We start from the raw sequence: 22544 nt of genomic DNA, 5'->3' as shown, positions 1-22544 counted from the left end.
GCAGTGGCGTGATCACAGCTCACTGCAGCCTCTGCCTCCTGGGCTCAAGTGATTCTCCCGCCTCAGACTGCCAAGTAATGGCAACTACAGGCAAGCACCCCCATGCCCAGATAATTCTTTGTATTTTCAGTAGAGACGGACTTTCGCCATGTTGTCCAGGCTGGGTATATAATGATTTCTGCCATCTGCTGTCTACAATGTTCTGTAGAACACAGATAGCTACACTTTTTTATTAGTCAAAAACTTGAAGGAGCCTTTTTAGACAAAATGTTCACTTTAGTTACAGCTAGAAAGACAATCTTTCAATCAGCCACTCAAAAATTTTAATTATAGCTGTTGAAAGATATCCTCTAGTGTGATATTGGCTTATTATAAGTGATTTTCCAAAGCACATTTGCAACTAAAATCTAACACTATCGCTCCAACAACCTGCCAATCGAGAAAAATGACAAGACAAGTTTCAATCATTTTAGGAGGTTTACTTGTCAAAATTAGGGACGTGTGCCCAGGAGGTCTATGCCTTTCTCTGAAGATGATTTTGAAGGCTCCAAATTTAAAGGGGAAAGGATGGGATATTGAGAAGTACACAGTTTTCATGTAAGAGAGGGTAGGAAAAAGTAGGTTAGGAAAAAATTCATGCCTTTTTCTGGCTTAGTGAATCTGCATTTTTTACATAAGATGACATAGACAAAATGGGGCAGGGAAACAATCAGATATGCATTTGTGTCTGGTGGGCAGGGAGGTGACTGCACCTATAAGGATAAACTATCAATTTACATTGCCATGGTGAGATTTTTTTTTTTGAGACGGAGTTTCTCTCTGTCACCCAGGCTGGAGTGCAGTGGCACGATCTCACTGCAACCTCTCCCTCCTGGGTTCAAGCAATTCTCTTGCCTCAGCCTCCCAAGTAGCTGGGACTACAGACCCCTGCCACTACACCCGACTGGACTAATTTTTGTATGTTTAGTAGAGACAGGGTTTCACCACGTTGGCCAGGCTGGTCTTGAACTCCTGACCTCAAGTGATCCGCCTGCCTCAGCCTCCCAAAGTGCTTGGATTACAGGCGTGAGCCACCATGCCTGGCCTGCCATGGTGAAATTTTAACAGAAACACCTTAGGGTAAAGTTGTTGGAGCTCACTAGGAATTTCCTTGTAGGAAAAATATGGGGGAGGCATGTAGCTTTTCATCTTGTAGCCATTTTATTTAGGAACCAAAAGAGAAGGCAGGTTTGCATGACCTGGATCTCAGCTTAACTTTTCACTTTGGCTTAACGAGTTTGGGGTTCCAAGATTTATTTTCCTTTCACAAACCTGAAGAGGTAGGGCAGGAGAACTGTTGTCGTCCCTGCTTTTCGCCAGACTTTTATTCTCTAAGAGATAAACAGAAACTAGCCCTGGAAAATGAAGAATGGAAGACTTCTCTGCTGGTTTCAACCAATGGCCTGACACTGTTGCCAGACTCCCCTCCCTTTTCAAGATTTCAACATAACAGTTGACCAACTTACAAATCATTCCTTCCTGATAAATGACCACTGTCCACAGACTGGTTATGGAGACTGTGCACATAGTACCTTTATGTTCTGTTTCACCTTTTGACATACGGAGCCTAATTTTACTGCATTTTAATGTTGTCTCCACCCCAAAGTGAACATGGGTCATATGTAACATATATATTTATTTAACCTGCATGCATGTGTGTGATCTCCCTTCAGGAATATTTATAGAGCCTCCTGTAACCTGTTGACTATGTGTACTTGGCCAACTCACTCATTTACCGAGTTGTCCAGCTCTTGATTTTTTTCCAGTTATATTGGTGAAGAAACATTCTTTATGGCTGCCTACCTATCTCACTTCTGGGAACATCATGGCGTATTACCTGTTGCCGTAGATCCCCACAAGACAAGGTGAAGTCACTTGTCCTTTACCTGCACACCAGGCCCATATAGTGGAAAGTATGACATTCTATGGAATGTCTCTGAGAACAAGGTCCTTGAGGAATATATTGTAGCAGAAAACAACAGTTAACATAGCCCTGGGGATATGAATATGTATTCCTGTCTTTTCAATGTAAAAGTAAACTCTTTACTAATAGGGATTGAAAGAAATCTTTTTGCCCTATCAGTAGCTGGATACCAAGTGCCAAAAGGTATGTTGTTGTGTTCTAGTAATACTATCATATTTGGCACACCAGTTGCAATTGGGTTATTATAGGGTTTAATGTTCCCTGTCATCTATGTGACCCATCGTTTTGTTTTGTTTTGTTTTTAACAGAGGACACATAGGTGAATTGAATGGGGATATTATGGAGGCCAGTTGATATTTTTTAGGTCTTTCAGAGTGCTAATCCCTGCAATTGCATTATTTTTGCTTGGGGGATGGCAATTTCAAGGATCTCCACTTTGCTTTTCCTACTACAATGGATATTATGTCACAGGCTAGTGAACCAATGAGGGTTCTGCTAGTTCCTAAGTGCAGTCATTCAAATTATGTACACAGGGACTGGAGAAAAAAATTGAAAGGTCTGTCTATAAAGCCAAGGGACACACCATGAGGCTGACTTAGGCTAGTTCTCTATTTCTCATTTGGCCTCCATAAGAATCTATTGTGATGATCATGGAGGTGATTTTCTTCTCTTTATATTAGTGTTAGCACAGACCCTGTGTTCAACAGCCCTCAAATTGGCTGGTATTCCCTTTTCATGAGTGCACTGCTACTCTGGTAAGAGGCTGCAGGCCCCTTTGGGGAAGGATTGGGTGTTATCTGTTATACATACTTGTTGTGGCATGCAGAGTCTTTCAGTGAATGCGCTATGAGTTTACGAACTAGCTTAGATATAAAATCTGGATGAATAATTTCAATTTTCCTGTGTGGTTGTGATGGTTAATTTTATGTGTCAATTTGACTGGGCTAAGGGATGCCCAGATAGCTGGTAAACATTATTTCTGGGTGTGTCTGTCAGGGGTGTTTCTGAAAGAGATTAGCTTTTGAATCAGTAGAATGAGTAAAGAAGATCTGCCTTCACCAATGTAGGCAGGCATCATCCAATCAATTGAGGGCCCAAATGGAACAAAAAGGCAGAGGAAGAGTGAATTGTCTCTCTCTTCTTGAGCTTGGACATCCTTCTTTGCCTGCGTTTGGACTTTGGAGCTACTGGTTCTTAGGCCTTCAGATTTTAGGACTTACACCAGTGGGTACCCGGTTCTCAGTCCTTTGGACTTGGACCATCAGCTTTCTTGGTTCTCCAGCTCATGATTGGCAGATGGTGGCTCTTCTTGGCTCCATTAATATATGCACATGAGTCAATTCCCATAATAAAACTGTCCCTAGTCTCTTTCTCTCTATATAATCATGCACTGTATAAAGATGTTTTGGTCAATGATATGGTTTGACTCTGTGTCCCTACCCAAATCTCACCTGGAATTGTAGTCCCCAGGTGTTGAGGGAGGGTTCTGGTGGGAGGTGATTGAATCATGGGGTGATTTCCCTCATGCTGTTCTCATGACAAGTGAGGGAGTTCTCATAAGGGCTGATGGTTTTAAAAGTGTTTGTAAGCTTCCTCTTTGCACTTCTCTCTTTTCCTGCCACCTAGTGAAGAAGGTACTTGCTTTTTCACCTTCTGTCATGATTGTAGGTTTCCTGAGGCTTCCCAGCCATGTAGAACTGTGAGTCAATTAAACTTCTTATCTTTATAAATTACCCAGTCTTGGGTATTTATTTATAGCAGTGTGAAAATGTACTAATACGGTCAACGATGGACTACATATATAAAGGTGGCCCCATAGGATTATAATACCATACTTTTACTGTACCTTTTTTAAGTTTAGATACAAAATACTTATCATTGTGTTATAATTGACTATAATATTTAGTACAGTAATATGCTGTACAGGTTTGTAGCCTAGAAACATTAGGCTATATATACATATAATATAGGCTATATATATATATAAAATAAATAATAATAAAATATATAATATACTATATATAATAAATAAAACAATAGGCTATATATATAATATAGGCTATATATAAAATAAATAATAAAAATATATTATATATAATAAATAAAACAATAGGCTATATATATAGACTATATATAAAATAAATAATAAAAACATATATATATAAATAAAACAATAGGCTATATATATATATAATAAATACACACACAGTTGATCCTTGAACAACACAGGTTTGAGCTGTGCAGATCCACTTACATGCAAATATTTTTCAGTAAATGTATTGGAAAATTTTTGAGATATGTAACAATTTGAAAAGACTAACAGACCAACCACATAACCTACAAATATCAACAAAATTAAGAAGTTAACTGTGTCCTGAATCTATAAAATATATGTACATACTAGCCTATTTTATCATTTACTTCCACAAAATATACACAAACTAGTATAAAAAGTTAAATGTGGCCGGGCGCGGTGGCTCACGCCTGTAATCCCAGCACTTTGGGAGGCCGAGGCGGGTGGATCACGAGGTCAGGAGATCGAGACCAGCCTGGCTAACACGTTGAAACCCCGTCTCTATTAAAAATACAAAAAATTAGCCGGGCGAGGTGGCAGGCGCCTGTAGTCCCAGCTACGCGGGAGGCTGAGGCAGGAGAATGGCATGAACCCGGGAGGTGGAGCCTGCAGTGAGCCGAGATCGTGCCACTGCACTCCAGCCTGGGTGAAAGAGTGAGACTCCTTCTCCAAAAAAAAAAAAAAAAAAAAGTTAAATTTATCTAAACTTACACACACAGACACATACAGACTGTACATGGCACCATCTGCACAGAAGAGAAATGTAAACAAATATAAAGATACAATATTAAATAATAACTGCATAAAATTAACTGTAGTACATACTGTACTACTGTAATAATTTATAGCTACCTTCTGTTGCTATTGCTGTGAGCTCAAATATTGTGAGTATTTGCTTCAAATGCTGTGACACTAATCCTGTCTGCAGTTCATCTCTCTAGTAAATTGCATATTGCAGTAAAAAGTGATCTTTCAAGGTTCTCACATATTTTTTCATCATATTTACTGTAGCACTGTATACCTTGAATGATACCATGGGATCCATACAAAATACCACTAGTGATGCTGGAAGCTGTCTCAAAAAGCAGAGAAAAGTCATGACATTACAAGAAAAAGCTGAATTGCTTGATATGTACCATAGAATGAGATCTGCAGCTGCAATTGCCCGCCATTTCAGACAGACCATCTTGTCAATAGATGATGTATACTTACACTATTGATAAATATAGTATAGTACTGTGAATGTATTTTTCTCTTCCTTATGATTTTCTTAGTAACATTTTCTTTCCTCTGGCTTACTTTATTGTAAGATGACAATATACAATATTTGTATTATATATATCATACAAACTATGTGTCAATTGATGGTTTATGTTATTGGTAAGGCTTCTGGTCAGCAGTAGGCCATTAGTAGTTAAGTTTTTGGAGAGTCAAAAGTTATCTGTAGATTTTTGACTGTGTGTGGGAGTGCTTGTGATATTCCGTGCATACTCTCTATGCCACAAATAAAAATGATAGTTTGGAAAAGGACCAATCTTAGGTAATGAGGAAAGAATGAAGCCACATTGCTGAATCTCCCCAGTCCAACAAAGTAAATTAAAAGGAATTGAAAACAAAAAAAGGCCAAAATTTAAACCCTAAATGTAAATGAAAAATATAATTTAGGAGCCAAAGGACTGGAAATAGAATCTGCTAAAGAGACAGCTTCGAGGATAAAATATTTTGCTTGGTCTATGATGAAATTTATTCAGTTACTCTAGATAACTGTGGTCCCAAACAATAATTTCTGAGGTTGGAGCACTTCCTCAAAGGATGCAGTATATGCTTAGAACCAGCTACCTGTATATGGTACTCTGTCTCCCATAACCATAATATATTGAATCTGGGAAATTGTCTAGCAAGGCTAATAGATCTGGATGGTAAAGAAACAGTTGACACATTTTAGATTCAGACAGTTTATCACTTACACAGCCAACAAAAACAAAAAGAGCAAAGGTGCTAGCTCTCCATGTCCTTTGTTCCTCAGGATAGCACTGAAAGAAAAGGGGCTGGATGACGTCTAATGCAACGTGAGTAATGGCCCACATTCATGTCGTGGCTAGCAGTTTTATGGCCTGCAGCTATACCCTAGTGGGGATGAAACAGAAAGCCTCAGACCTCATCAGAACTTAGGAAATGATGAATGTCATGGTAGCCTCAAAAATATGAGCAGAAGAGTGGGGAATGGACTTCAAGCAGCTCCTCTTATGCCTTCCTTGTGCAAATGTTCTGGGAAGACCACAACTATTCTGCCAAGACTTAGATCAGACCAGCTGCAGTTAAGCCCTGCCTCTGGGGTCTATGTGGAGACATGTATGGGAGGCCAGAATATGCCACCCTAGAATATGCCTCTTTGGCATAAGGATTATTTTGAGAAATAGGGGACATAGGAGAAGCTCTAAAAACAGAGTAGAAGTTACTCCTTTGTTAGGGAACTTTACATTTACAAAGGAAATCTCCGTTCATAAGGATGTCTCCCTCTCTGTCCCAGGAAGAGAAGGATGATTCTAAATCACAAGAGACTCTTACCAATACAGAAGACACCTCAAATCTGCACAGCAAACTTTAATCTTGTTTACCATGCTCTTCCTGGTCATCTCCATACCTGGCTTTCCCATACTCTTCTTTCTTTGCCTTTAGCTGGAGATAGTATTTAAGTTTGAAGTCTCAGCCACCTCTTGGAGAGTTATTCATCTCTCTGAGTATCTCTCATGTATACACACACACATATATATATACACACACATATATGTATATACATATGTGTATACATATATGTATGTATATACATGTGTGTATACCTATGTGTATACATAGGTATATACATGTATATACCTATGTGTATACATACGTGTGTGTGTGTGTACATATATATATATATGCTAATAAACTTCTGTTTTTCTCTTGTTAATCTGTCTTTGGTTACAGGGGCCCCAGAGGATCTGGGTAGGGGAAACCTAGAAGGGTAGTGGGAAAATTATTTTTTCCTCCTTTACACATGCAAATACACCAGGGTGCCCTGGCAGAATCATTTTCCAACAGAACCAAGAATTGTCAGAGGTTTTAGTGCTCAACTGAGGAATGCTTCCATCCCTTAAACCAATTATGATTCCATGAATTGAAAGTTGGAGATGCTATGTAGCCACCAGTCTTCCTGATGCCACTGGGTAAAAGGTGAGAATGATGCTATCTAGTATCCAGTATGGTAATCAGTGACAGAATTATATATAAATAACAGTAGCTTTCTGTAATAGGCAATAATCAGTAATACAATTCAATGGGAAAAGATTACTTTCACAGCAACAACAAAAAATACAAAACTGAATAATTGGGAAGATATAACATGATCCTTTATAGAAAGACCTTATGTTATCAGTTGTAAGTTTCATTCCAAATTATTCAATAAGAGAACTTGATAAGACAATTTTATTATTAAAATTTTTTTTTAATGATCCATTTATTTACAATTAAAAAAAACTTTTAGGTTCAGGGGTACATGTGAAGGTTTGTTATATAGGGAAACTCTTGTCACAGGGGTTTGTTGTACAGATTACTTCATCACCAATAGGTACTTTTTCTGCTCCTCTCCCTCTTCCCATCTCCCACCCTCAAGTAGACCCTAGTGTCTGTTGTTCCCTTCATTGTGTTCATAGTTATCATTTAGCTCCCACTTTTAAGTGAGAACATGTGGTATTTGGTTTTCTGTTCCTGCATTAGTTTGCTAAGGAAAATAGCCTCCAGCTGTATCCATGTTTCTGAGACATGATCTCATTCTTTCTTATGGCTGTATACCATTCCATGGTGTATATGTACCATATTTTCTTTATCCAATCTGTTATTCATGGGCACTTAGGTTGATTCCATATCTTTGCTATTGTGAATAGTGCTGCAATGAACATTTGCATGCATGTGTCTTTATGGTAGAATGATTTATATTCCTCTGGGTATGTACCCAGTAATGGGATTGCTTGGTGGAATGGCAGTTCTGCTTTTAGTACTTTGAGGAGTTGCCACACTGCTTTCCACAGTGGTTGAACTAATTTACATTCCCACCAACAGTGTATAAATGTTCCCTTTCTCCACAACTTTACTAGCCATTATTTTTTGACTTTTTAGTAAGAGGCATTTTGACTGGTGTGAGATGGTGTCTCATTGTACTTTTAATTTGCATTTCTCTAATGATGAGTGATATTGAGCTTTTAAAATGTGCTTGTTGGCCGCATGTATATCTTCTTTTGGAAAGTGTCTTTTCGTCCGGACGTGGTGGCTCACACCTGCAATCCCAGCACTTTGGGAGGCTGAGGCGGGTGGATCACCTGAGGTCGGGAGTTAGAGACCAGCCTGACCAAATGTGGAGAAACCATGTCTCTACTAAAATACAAAATTAGTCGGCTGGTGCATGCCTGTAATCCCAGCCACTTGGGAGGCTGAGGCAGGAGAATTGCCTGAACCCGGGAGGCAGAGGTTGCGGTGAGCCAAGATCGTGCCATTGCACTCTGGCCTGGGCAACAAGAGAGAAACTCCAACTTAAAAAAAAAAAAGTATCTTTCATGTCCTTTGCCCACTTTTTACTGGGGTTGCTTCTTTTTCTCTTGTAAATTTGTTTAAGTTCCCTATAGAAGCTGGATATTAGACCTTTGTCAGATGCATAGTGTGCAAATATTTTCTCCCATTTTGTAAGTTGTCTGTTTACTCTGTTGATTGTTTCTTTAGCTGTGCAGAATCTCTTAAGTTTAATTAGATCTCATTTGTCAAATTTTGCTTTTGTTGTGATTGCTTTTGTCTTTGTTGTGAAATCTTTGCTTGTTCCTATGTCCACGATGGTATTGCCTAGGTTGTCTTCCAGAGTTTTCATAGTTTTTGATTTTAAATTTAAGTCTTTAATTGATCTTGAATTGATTTTTGTATATGGTGGAAGGAAGAGGTCTAGCTTCAATCTTCTATCCCAGTTATCCCAGCACAATTTATAGAATAGGGAGTCTTTTTCCCATTGCTTGTTTTTGTCAACTTTGTCAAAGATCAGATGGTCATAGGCGTGTGGTCTTAATTCTGGGCTGTTTGTTCTGTTCCATTGGTCTATGTGCCTTTTTTTTTGGTACCAGTACCATGCTGTTTTGGTTACTGAAGCCCTGTAATATAGTTTGAAGTTGGGTAACTTGATGCCTTCAGCTTTGTTCTTTTTGCTTAGGATTGCCTTGGCTATTTGGGCTCTTGTTTGGTTCTGTATGAATTTTAAAATAGTTTTATCTAGTTCTGTGAAGAATGTCATTGGTGGTTTGATAGGAATAACATTGAACCTGTAAACTACTTTGGGCAGTATGGTCATTTTAATGATATTGACTCTTTCTACCCATGAGCATGTGATGTTTTTCCATTTGTTTGTGTCATCTCCGATTTCTTTGAGCAGTGTTTTGTAATTCTCATTGTAGAAATCTCTCATCTCCCTGATTAGCTGTATTCCTAGGTATTTTATTCTTTTTGTGGCAATTGTGAATGGGATTGCCTTCCCGATTTGGCTCTTGGCTTGGCTATTGTTGGTGTATAGGAATGCTAGTAATTTTCGTATACTGATTTTGTATTCTGAAACTTCTCTGAAATTGTTTATCAGCAGAAGGAGCTTTTGGGCTGAGACTATGGGGTTTTCTAGATGTAGAATCAATGTTGTCTGCAAACAGGGATAGTTTGACTTCCTCTTTGCCTATTTAGATGCCCTTTATTTTTTTCTGCTTCCTGACTGCTCTGACTAGGACTTCCAGTACTTTGTTGAATAGGAGTGGTGAGAGAGGGAATCCTTGTCTTGTGCTTGTTTTTAAGGGGAATGCTTCTATCTGTTGCTCATTCAGTGTAACATTGGCTGTGGGTTTGTCGTAAATGGCTTATTATTTTGGGATATGTTCCTTCAATACCTAGCTTATTGAGAATTTTTAACATGAAGGGGTGTTGAATTTTATTAAAAGCTGAAAAGACAGTTTTAAAATGGCAGTGATAAATTTTGAAGAACTGTGATGTGGAGTTTCCACAGGAGCAGTCAGAGATTAGTGGGACCACAGGCACATTGTGTAGCTAGCTGCCGGAGGATCTGAAGGGAGGAGATAAGAATGGCTAAATGAACATTATAATGTTCTTGCTTGTTTCCTGAATTGCAAAAATGTTTCTGAAATTCTTCTCAAAGATATCCTGTACTTGAATTCCCAGTCTGATGAATTTATCTTCCTAAAAAAGCAAAGAAAAAAACAATATAGCAACAATTATGCAATGAGCTGAGACACCCAGTGTTGCAGATAATCCGGGGCCTCATTTTAGGTTATCCCAAATGTTAAGTGAGAATTAATCTAGTTAAGAGTTGCTTATGTTCCTTGATAATTTAATTATTTATCTTTATCTGGAAGACAAAGAAGTTGAAATAGTACTACGCTGAAATCTAATTTCTGATCCAATGCTTATGGATTAATTTAACTTTTAAAAATTCTACTTGTAGGCCGGGCGTGGTGGCTCACGCTTGTAATCCCAGCACTTTGGGAGGCCGAGGCGGGCGGATCACGAGGTCAGGAGATTGAGACCATGGTGAAACCCTGTCTCTACTAAAAATACAAAAAATTAGCCGGGTGTGGTGGCAGGCGCCTGTAGTCCCAGCTACTCAGAGAGGCTGAGGCAGGAGAATGGCGTGAACCCGGGAGGCGGAGCTTGCAGTGAGCCGAGATTGCGCCACTGCACTCCAGCCTTGGTGACAGAGCGAGACTCCGTCTCAAAAAACAAAAAAACAAAAAAAAAAAAATTCTACTTGTGTGATTTTTATGTACAGCATTTTTTGAGTAACCTTATGATAGTACAGAAATGTTTAAGGCCATTTAATAATGTCTTCCTTTTCCCTTCACTCTCACCCCTTGACATAATCCTTGTTAATTTCTGAAATAGTGCCAGGAAATTCAGATGTAAAGAAATTCAAAATTTTGACATTTGAGACCTTTGATTTGGTATCTTCCTCTAGAGAAGAGAAACACTTTAAATGCCTTTAAAGTGCACTCCTGGGAACATCACACTCCGGGGACTGTTGTGGGGTGGGGCGGGGGGGAGGGACAGCATTGGGAGATATACCTAATGCTATATGACGAGTTAGTGGGTGCAGCAAAACAACATGGTGCATGGATACATACGTAACAAACCTGCACATTGTGCACATGTACCCTAAAACCTAAAGTATAATAATAAAAAAAAATGAAAAATTAAAGTGCACTTCTATTTCCAGTAGAAACAAATGAATCTGCAGCCTACTGTTCTCTATGGGTGAAAACAAACCATCTAGAAGTGAGTCAACTCTGAGGTTATAGCACCATGTTTGCAATGGCACCTTCCAGTTTGTTGTTATTTTCTTCACATGCACCACAGGGCTTTTAGGATACTTCCAGGATTTGTACTTGTATGGGCTTGTGGTATGATAAGGGTGATTGTAACATTTACCTGACCTGAAAAGATGAGAGGGAAAGTGACTTTAAAGTGACGTAATTGAAAGAGAAAAGGAAGCAGGGAGAGCCACTCACCCTGTAAAATTCCTTGTGGTTATGAAAGATGAGACGCATGTCCTGCACAAACTCTTCTACTCGGGAGTACACCTGCTCATTCAGCCTTCTCTTGACTTTGTTTAACCACATGGGCTTCTGTGGGCCCTGAGACCCCTCTCTGTTCTGTTGAGAAAAAGACCAAAGTGAGGCTATCAGCCCAGTGCCATAGACTCCCACTATTATGGAATAAAGGTTTGTGGGGTCCCGCAATCCATAGGTCAAAATCTCAACCCCCCTGTGAAAGTACTAGGAGGTGAGGCCTTTGGGAGGTCATAAGGTAAGAAGGGTGGAGTCCTCATGAATAGGATTAGGACTCTTATAAAAGAGACTCTGGAGAGTTCTCTCCTTCTCTTTCTGCCACTCAAGAACACAGGGAGCAACCCTGTGTTGTCTCTGCAACCTAGAAGACAGCCCTCTCCAGAACCGGACCCTGCTGACACCCTGATCTTGGACATGCAGCCTCCAGGACTGTGAGAAAAACATTTCTGCTGTTTAAGCCACCTAATCTATGATAAATTTCTATAGTAGCCTGAACTAAAAACTCATCAACAAGGCAAGTAGAATGGCACCTTGTACCATGGGATTCAGATCACAGATTTGACAAATGACAGTATAAGCATTTTTTTTGGCTGTTACTTACATAATATGGTTCCTTGGCGAAAAAGAGGCTTTTCGAATCAGAATAGACCTTCAAGAGGAGGAACTCACATTTCTGCAAAAGATGGAGGACGTTTCAAGTTAAATGCAATTTAGAGAGAAAGAGCTCATATGCATGCCCAAAGAGAACACACGACTCCCAAACCTGTGGACTCTTTGAAACAAACATGGCATGCAGAGTTTCTTTGGACCGGGATTTTTCTTTGGAATATGAATTGTAGCGTTAGGTCGTGGAGCAAAGCACACCACAGGCCAGCAGTTTGCTTTTGGGCTCCATTCCTTGAGCGCTTTGTAAGACTGTGCTTCTCCTGCCCAGGTGAACAGAAAGGAAGAAGCTTCACGTTCACATTTTTACTCACCAACTGCTCCTCGGGCAGCATCTGCCTCATCAGGACTTCAGATTCCTGATGACCTGATTGGCTTTCTGGGCATCTTTCCTGAATAGTCTTTATCCTGCAGAAGATGCAACTCCACGGGTTCCTGAGAGATGGGGCATAAAGTGAGCAATGGCAGGTTCTGTGAATCAGCCGCTATTCCTACAGTTGTTCAAGTCCTCTGCTCAAGAATGCCTAGTGGTTTCCACCTTGTATCCAACTTCTCTCCTGGAGGCCTCTGCACTACAGCCCCATTTGGACTCAGTAGCCAAAGGCATGCCCTCCCACCAATAGCGATAGCAGGGGTGATCATCTGTTGGGTGAAGTGCCCTATGAGTGACGGAATCTCATTTACCTCAAAACTTAGGGTTTCCATCTGAGCCACTGGGAACTTGATAATGAGCACTGTTTGCTACAGTTACTGGAAATGAGTACCTTAAGCACAAAGTGTTGGGCCTCTATGAGTCAGTCAGATCATAGAAAAATCAGAAAACAAGTTCTTGTTTCTCAACTTTGCTGAGTAAGCACAGAGCACAGGCTATAGGCATCCTCTCCCTTGGCCCTGCCACATCTTATACCTAGAATCCGTGCTGACGAAACTTCTTGAAAAGGAAATCTCCAGCTAGGTGTCAGATATCTTCCATTTGTTCCTAGATTCATTCTCCAACCTTCTCTACTAGGCTGTCTGTGCTAGGAGGCTCTTGATAATCAGGCAAGCGCAATGACCCATCCTAGTGATGCCAGCATCCCCTTGGCCATGTAGTGCTTGCTCAAGGAGCCTGTTACAAAGTGCTCCTTTGAGAGCACTTTGCATCTCTGGTGCAGAGATAGGGGCTATACATGGGCTCAACCAAAAAGCTGATTTTTCTTCTGCCTCTGCAGATTGACCAACTGGTCAAAAGCAGAGGTTTATGCTGATCCCCTGAGATGACACCCTGGGAGCAGGTGAGTCACATTAGCCTCCTCCATTATGGAAGGGCAATGCTCTGCACTCATAGAGTCAGACACATTCCTGGTAGAGATCATCCTCTCAGCCTTAACAATTCTGTCCACACACCACTCACAGAGCAACTTATCAATCTCCATGGTATCCTGCACACCATCACCTCTGTCCAAAGGCACATTTTTTAGCAAAGGAAGTGAGCAGGGGACTCACACTTGGAGAATTCACAGGTCTCGACATGTGACCTGTGACCCAGAGTCAGTTGGCTTGATAGACTGCTGCAGCACTGACTTTACCAGCTGTGTGATGGTCCCACAGCAGGTGGCATATGCTTTAAACCAGCAGGCAGTGTATGATGGCATCACCTCATCAGACAGCATGGGTCTGGGAGCCAAGTAGAGGAGGTAGAAGTTGACACCTCTTACTATTGCACTCAATAACCACTTGAAGAGTTTTTGCTTCCCATTAATCTGCTGCTGCCAGCACTGTTCAACAGCTCTGGATAATACTTGTGGATCCTGATACTAAGGAGCCTGCTCCTTATGCATCAAGAAACACATAACCAGGTACAGAAACTCTGCAGAGTACTCACGAGTGGCAGGAGGAGCTGTATCACAAGAAGGAAGGGCTCAGGGAAGGGGACACGTCTTACTCACTTGTTAGCTTCCACAGGTGGGATGTGGCAGTGCTCATGAAAGGATCTTGGACAAGAGTCGCAGCAGAACAGCTGTCCCCATTTGTTGCACACCTCACATATATTTGAGTTTTCTGGCTAGAAGGGGAGACGTAGACATCATTGGGATCAGTGAGACCCTTGGACCCTAGAATATGTGACCTTTTTATGTATCAAGGGCACACTTGTAAATTTCTCTCCTCAAAATATTAAGGATTGCTGAGTGGAGATCTCAGAAGACATTTTGGTCTGCGGCAAAGTTCAGTAGATAGTGGCTGTGTGTCAGGCCAGAAAAGTTTTCTTTATGAAACCAGAGATTCTGACATGACGACTAGTGACAAAAATAGGATGAATTAGAGATGATTTGAGCAATTTATTAAACAGCTGGGAAAACCTGGCCCAGAAATAGTGTCTTTTCTGGCCGTCTACATTGTATCCTTTAAACTGACTTGTCAAAGGGTGATTTACTGAGAATTTAATATGATGGAATAAACTTCTGAGATATCACTGCAACCTACACTCTTGCCATATCAAGAATGAGTTGAAGAAAGGGCCTGGGGAGGAGTTCCTGGATGTCAGTTCTTTTCCTGGAGGGCTCTGGGCCTGCAGCAGTACCTCTGGTATGGAAAAACCGTGGGCAAGATGACCAGGTGGGCACCAGGGAGTACAGGGCTTTTTGCTTTTTGCTCTGGGAACCTGGAGGAAGAGTCCCCATGACTTAGTCAACTTGGCATTAAGGTGTTGTAATTTCTCTTCATCTACAAAGTCACTATACAAAGAAGAGACTAAAGTCACATATATAGAAAAAAATTATAGGCTGCAAGATATATCTTGCCCATGTGTTCCCTTTCAATGGCAGAACTTGAGTGGCCTATTAGGAGCCATTTCTTGGGCACATCTCCATGGGGGGTGCCTGAGCTTCCCCTGGAGTGGGGCCATGTAACTGTTTTTCCTTTTTGTTGTAACAGATGAGACTCATCGATGCTGACCACTATTTTTAGGCTGCTGGATCAAGGTTTCTGATCCATCATCCTATAAAGTACACTGCAAATGGGCCCCAAGAAAGAATAAATACCACAGGCAAATCCTATGTTTGAAGTTCCATTGTCTAGAAAGCCTGCAAACTTGATGTATGTCTCTTTAACCTTTTTAGTAAGAATTTTTTTCTTTTGTTTAGAAGTGGTTCTCAACTTGTTGTACAGTAGAATCCCCTGGGAGCATTAAAAAGAATCTCTGGAGCCCCATTACCAGAGATTTTGATTCAGTTAGCCTGGGTTGGGGTATAGGCATCAGTAAGTCTTAAATGTTGTCCAGATGGTTCTAATGTGCAGTCAATAGATGAGAACTCTGGCCTCTAATGCAGTGGTCTCTGGACCAGCAGCAGCAGCAGCACCTGGAACTTGTTAGAAATGTACAACCTTGGGCTCTGCCTCACACTCACTGAATCAGAAGCCCAGGGGTAGCTCCCAGCCAGCTGTGGTCTATGAAGTCCTTCAGGTGGTTCTGATGGACCCTATACAATTGTGGCAATTGTGATTGAACTGTATTGCACTACAGTGACTCACATCTTTGCTTGTGCTAGAAAAACACAAAACACCAGAGGAGCTTTGGAAACACCAATTCTCAGGCAGCACCTCAGACCAATAACATCAGAATCTTTGTTGGGGGTGGGGGGATCCCCAGGTGATTACAATGTGCAGCCAAGGTTGAAAACCCACATTACAGAGTGGTTTCTCCGGAGTAAGGGCGGGGAGGTCACAACTAGAGTCATTAACAGCCTACAAGTTTGTCTAGGAAAATTTTTGAAAAGGGGTGAGTACTTCCTTGCTGGAAGAGTTGCCTTTTCCTCTTCACAGAGGGCTTGGCTGTGGGCTGTAAGAAATGGCCCTATGGGTCTCCCTTAGTCATCAGACAAGTTATGCAGACCCCAGAGGTGAGAGCTGTTTGACTACTGAAGGGTCTCACCTCCAGCAAAGAAACGGAAACAGTGTGGATTGATCTAGATCTTGCTAGGGAAGTGCATTGGCTAAGAAAATAGAGGGCATGGCAACCTCTTTTCTATCCCCTCTCAATTAGTGTCCTGTACGAGTCCAGCTGCATGGCATTTTTGTTTTGAGACAGGGTCTCACTCTGTCACCTAGGCTGGAGTGCAATGGTGCGATCACAGCTCACTGCAGCCTCAACCTCCTGGACTCAAGTGATCCTCCCACCTCAGCCCCTGGAGTAGCTGGGACTACAGTTGTGTCCCACCATGCCTGGCTAATTTTTGGTATTTTTTGTGGAGGTGGGGTTTTGCCATGTTGCCCAGGCTGGTCTCAAACTCCTGGGTTCAAGTGATCCTCTTGCCTCAGCCTCCCAAAGTGCTAGGATTACAGGCATGAGTCACTGTGCCTAGCTTACATGGCATTCTTACAGTGGAAGGTGCTCCTTGCAGTTGTGCAAAAGGCTGACCCTGCCTAAAATGCTCATCTCATTGCAATGAAAAGAATCAAAATGTGACTTTGTTTAGACAGGGAAGTCACCCATGATTTTGTTATTGAAATACCAGGGGTTCAGTTTAGGTCTTGCTGCTTGCCATGCAGAAAGCCAATCACTGAGACAATGAGTATTGCCACAGAAGAAGGCTTTAGTCAGGTGCTGCAGCCAAGGGGTTGAGAGATCAGTCTGAAATCTGTCTCCCTGACTCACTAAAGTTAGGGGTTTATATAGCAGAAATGTATCTACATGCAGGGAAGCAGGAATTAGGGAGTGGTAAGGAGGAGGAGTCGGTTAACAGGAAGGAGATTATTGGTTAGGCAGTCATAAGGGGTGAGGAGTTTGGCATCTCATTGTCCAAATACAGTGATCTGGTGAGTTTCAGTCCCTTGATGTTATATGGGAGGTCTGACGGTTGGTTTCCTGAGAAAGAACTCAGGTAAGACAAATGTAACTCTCTCAAGTTTTAAGACAGAGAGGGTCAATTTGTATGTTTATTCAAAATAAACTGTAAAAATCAGATTTATGGCACAATTGGGTTCATTTTAGTGCCCCCTTTCTGTTTATCAATTCCTCAATCATGGGGAACTGGTCATCAATCTTTCTGGCTGTTTCATGCTGATGAGGAGTGTCGTGGGCAACTCCATACCATGGGTGGCCCACATAGCCACCCAAAAATCAAAAGTTAACTGAATACTATAGGTTTCTTCTGAAACACACTCTTTTTCTCTCCAGTCTCCCACTTCCACTAAAGACAAATCACAGCAGGACCAACCTACCTGCCAAATAAGCTTCAGTCCCATATACTTGGCTTATTTACCCACACAAAGTGCAGCAAGAACCATTGTCCATATAGGCTATCTTAAATTGGCTTTGCTGGAACCTCTCACAAGGCCATTTCAGTCAAAGCCCTGGGAAAATGACCAGTTCCTCCAACTGTGTCTCGTTATAAAAGAAAACATATTCTTTTTTTTTTGAGATAGAGTCTTGCTCTGTCACCCAGGCTGGAGTGCAGTGGCATGATCTCAGCTCACTGCAACCTCCACCTCCCAGGTTCAAGTGATTCTCCTGCCTCAGCCTCCTGAGTAGCTGGGACTACAGGCATGCACAACCACTCCTGGCTAATTTTTGTATTTTTAGTAGAGACGGGGTTTCACCATGTTGGCAGGCTGGTCTCAAACCCCTGACCTCAAGTGATCCACCTCCCTTGGCCTCCCAAAGTGCTAGGGTTACAGGCATGAGCCAACACACCTAGCAGAAAACAGATTCTTATTAAACATACGCAAACACCTTGTGAATTAATAATATTCACAAATAGCTTATGAATTCTGGAGAAATTAGGCAGAGAGAGAGAGAGAAATATGCCTCAAATTTAGTTTACAAGAGTAATGCTCCTCTCAATTGTTAAAGGCAGCAGTGTTTCAAACAAAAAAAAATCCATAAGAAATTATTTCTGGCCTCCATTTGTTCAGTGTAGGCAGCTAACTCCTGCTCTGCTTCATATTAGGTTAGTAAACTTTATGAACGTATCAGTTTTTCAGTTAGTTTCTTGGATGTTTTCTTTCTCTAATCTAATGGAACAACCTCCAAAGTCAACAGAAACCTGCATTCAAGAGTCCTTTTCATGAACTTCCCCAAAGAAGCAAACCATGGACCGTAGCTGATTATAAGTTACTTGTTTTTTTTTTTTTTTTTGAGATGGAGTCTCGCTCTGTCGCCTAGGCTAGAGTGCAGTGGCATGATCTCGGCTCACTGCAACCTCTGCCTCCCAGGTTCAAGGAATTCTCCTGCCTCAGCCTCCTGACTAGCTGGGACTACAGGCGCCTGCCACCACGCCCGGCTAATTTTTTTTATTTTTAGTAGAGACGGAGTTTCACCATCTTGGCCAGGCTGGTTTCGAACTCCTGACCTTGTGATCCACCTGTCTCGGCCTCCCAAAGTGCTGGGATTACAGGCGTGAGCCACCACGCCCGGCCGATTATAAGTTACTTTTTGAGAAGAATCAATGCAAAGTAACAATAGTGGATGTCAAAAGTCTTAAGCAAGCCATAGTTAAAGATACAGTTGATGAGGAAATTTGGTTATTTCTGTGACATATAACAATTCAACATAATAAGCATAATTATTACTGATGGCATATATTAAAACGTAAGAATCATACAATCCTGGAACACATATTAACAACACATCTATATAAATATAACCCAAAAGAAGTTAAACACCACCTCAGATGTGACAACGCTTTCTGCATAATTCTAATGTAACAAATAAGTCAATAAGTCTAATATGTCTCTCTTAAACTTCAGGGAACCTAATATGCAAATAAGTTAGTTTGAGGTCAAAAAGGCTGAATATAAAACATGAAATTTTTACCCTTGGAAAGTCTGTCAAATGTTGAAGTTTTAAGACATTTGATATTACAAAATAGGATCACAGGTCCCTGTAAAGTAGTCATTGATTTAGCCAAGAAGATGAAACAAAACATTCACCTTTTTTTTTGTTTTTTTTTGAGACAGAGTCTCACTCTGCCACCCAGGCTGGAGTGCAGTGGCGCAATCTCAGCTCACTGCAAGCTCCTCCTCCCGGGTTCACGCCATTCACCTGCCTCAGCCTCCCGAGTAGCTGGGACTACAGGCACCCGCCACCATGCCTGGCTAATTTTTTGTATTTCAGTAGAGACAGGGTTTCACCGTGTTAGCCAGGATGGTCTCAATCTCCTGACCTCGTGATCCACCTGCCTCAGCCTCCCAAAGTGCTGGGATTACAGGCGTGAGCCACCACGCCCGGCCAACATTTACCCTTTTCTAGAGAGTAGACTCAGTTTCCCAAACAATGAAACCTAATAAGACAGCATGAGGCCACCTAAATGTCTTTCTTTCCTCCTTTTTATCCACCCTGTAGTTATTCAAAAGATAAACAAAAATCTTTCATTAGCTCTCACGTGAAAATTTTGTTTAAAAGAGAAAACCAAATTTCACCTTTGTATGGTGTATTATTAATATTAAAAGTAATTTTTAAAACCTTATAAACAATTTTAATTTTAATCAGTTTGATCATAACATAAGATCTCCATAAACCTTTTACGATTTCCTATTAAAGAGCAGATTAATGCTCCAAGAAAATGCTGTTATTCTGACACATGGGCCTAGACACTGGCTTTGTATCAGTGTGCTTTTGATATTAATATTTAATTTATAGAAAACCCTCAAATCTCACATGTCCACATCTTCCATGACAGTCCCTTGGCCTAGACAGATTGACTAGTTTTAATTTCTGGCCCAGCGTCTCATGAAAGCAGTTCATTTTGACTGTCATTTTCTCCCAGGTCTGAAGATGAGGCTTAAACTAGGGTAATGTTCAAGATTTAGCAGAAGTAGGTGCCTTTTTTAGACCCAGAAGTCAAAGCCCTGTAACTTAACAGCACAAGGATTGGTTAAGAGGACATTTATGCTGCAGAAAGTCCTATCATTTTCTGTGACATGTCACAAACACTGTGATTTAGTGTCCAGTAGTTATTACTTCCTATAGCACTTCAAACCATTGTATTAAAGTATTTAGGTTACTCCTCGCATATATCTAATTGCTAGCATTCTGGTGACAGAACTGTGACTAAAAGTGTAAAAAATGGGATAGGTCCTATTTTAAACTTATCAAAATAAGACAATTAACTTTTCTCTCCATCATTAAAAAATGGTAAATGTAAATATCAGTTTTGGAAATTTAGCATGAGGATAATAATCTCCTTTCATTTAGATACTATGCAACAAAACAGGGACAAAGTGAGATTAAGCACACACACAGTAATTTCTTTTTAGCTATTTTAAAAGAGCATCAGGGCCGGGCACGGTGGCTTACGCCTGTAATCCCAGCACTTTGGGAGGCCGAGGCAGGTGGATCACATAAGGTTAGGCGTTCGACACCAGCCTGGCCAACATGATGAAACCTCGTCTCTACTAAAAATACAAAAATTAGCTAGGCATGGTGGTGGGCGCCTGTAATTCCAGCTACTGGGGAGACTAAGGCAGGAGAGTTACTTGAAGCCAGGAGGCAGAGGTTGCAGTAAGCCAAGATGGCGCCACTGCCCTCCAGCCTGGGTGAAAGAGCGAGACTCCGTCTCAAAAAAAAATAAATAAATAAAAATAAAAATAAAAGAGCACTAGCACACATTTCCATGATTGGTAATACAGTACTGACAACTAATTAGGTAACTTTCTAATCAGTTACAGTACTGACAACTGATTAGGTAACTTTCACCGCTAGACTCTTCAAACCAGTGAAACACTGTGGATATTTTGTTTTCAAGTACACACATGAAAGACTCAACAGTGATAGAAGGTTTGGGATCAAAACTCACTAGTCTCACATCTTTTTTTTTATTACTACTTAATCCAGGTGAATGTCACTTAATTTTAATAATGGTAAAGACAACTAAAGTAATTTAAGAGAAATCCCGATTAGTATAATTTCCTTAAGGATAGGCCAATATTTTCTGAACATTAAAACTTTGTACCTATATCACAATTTTTCCTCATTAAAGGACAAGATCTGAAACTAACTGAAATTATTGATTGAATTAAATTACCTTGGAAAAAAACACCATTTAAACATTTCTATTCTCACCTACTTTTCAAATAACAAAATACAAAAGTGCTATTACTTTTCAGAACTTGTATGTCTTTTATTTATTTAGTTTTTGCTAGGAACCTTAAAGCTCTTACAGCCCTCTAGATCGTTAGAAATAAGCAAAACCATCAAATTTTAAATGGTTGGTGTCCTCTATTAATTTTTGGAGGCTTGACAGAGGTAGATTAGGAAGTTTAGATAAATAGAGAAAATAATGAATTGTTGGAAATGCATAGGCAACAAAATGACTATTCATAGAACCAAATAAAAGCCTTCCATTAGAAACTAAAAAACATAAATTTATATATGTATATATAAGTAAAATCCAAAGGATAACAAACAGCAAATACATGAAAATTAGAAGCTAAAACAAATAAATAGGAAACCAACCTCCAATTTTTCTTCTACTCAGTTTACCTTGGAGGCTATAGTATTATTCAGAGCCTAAAAACATATGATGAATATTTTGTTCCTGATACACAGTTAAATGTCCTTAGGTCCACCACACCCACGATATGTTTTGTACAATTAAGAAACTCACTTTAGGTATGTAACTAGGAAGTACTTTAGTGCTAGTACTATCTATGCACAATAGCAGATAGAATGTGAAGCAATGCAAGCATGTATGTGAAATTCGGCTCCACACTACATCTGGCTTCATGCTTAATTATATTAAAAAAAAGAAATGCCAAACTGCCAATGTATTTCTTTTTTTAATTAATTAATTTATTTTTATTTTTTCTTTTTTAAAATATACTTTAAGTTCTAGGGTACATGTGCACAACGTGCAGGTTTGTTACATAGGTATACATGTGCCATGTTGGTTTTAGCATTTCTCCTAATGCTATCCCTCCCCCAGCCCCTCAACCCCCGAACAGGCCTCGGTGTGTGATGTTCCCCACCCTGTGTCCATGTGTTCTCATTGTTCAACTCCCACCTATGAGTGAGAACATGCGGTGTTTGGTTTTCTGTCCTTGTGATAGTTTGCTTAGGATGATGGTTTCCAGCTTCATCCATGTCCCTGCAAAGGACATGAACTCATCGTTTTTTATGGCTGCATAGTATTCCATGGTGTATATGTGCCACATTTTCTTAATACAGTCTATCATTGATGGACATTTGGGTTGGTTCCAAGTCTTTGCTATTGTGAATAGTGCTGCAATA

The 22544-nt window shown here is 40.5% G+C and overlaps 1 protein-coding gene across 35 annotated transcripts in view; it reads right to left on the bottom strand.

The window, feature by feature from the left end:
- Nucleotides 1-7500: 7500 nt before the first annotated feature.
- SP100 (SP100 nuclear antigen) overlaps nt 7501-22544 on the bottom strand; it is a 132061-nt gene continuing 117017 nt past the window's right edge. For all 35 annotated transcript variants that reach the window (XM_063645178.1, XM_063645182.1, XM_063645183.1 and 32 more), the window contains 5 exons: nt 14266-14381; nt 12652-12772; nt 12276-12347; nt 11615-11758; nt 7501-10289 (listed from right to left, as the gene is read on the bottom strand). In XM_063645178.1, coding sequence (XP_063501248.1) covers nt 10179-10289; nt 11615-11758; nt 12276-12347; nt 12652-12772; nt 14266-14381 — 564 coding nt within the window. In that variant the 3' untranslated portion in view covers nt 7501-10178. The remainder of the gene's footprint in view (nt 10290-11614; nt 11759-12275; nt 12348-12651; nt 12773-14265; nt 14382-22544) is intronic.

This window comes from Symphalangus syndactylus, chromosome 8 (genome assembly GCF_028878055.3).
Source record: "Symphalangus syndactylus isolate Jambi chromosome 8, NHGRI_mSymSyn1-v2.1_pri, whole genome shotgun sequence".
NCBI lineage: Eukaryota > Metazoa > Chordata > Mammalia > Primates > Hylobatidae > Symphalangus > Symphalangus syndactylus.
Note: the sequence above shows the minus strand (reverse complement) of the source record. Positions and strands in the feature narration are given on the sequence as shown.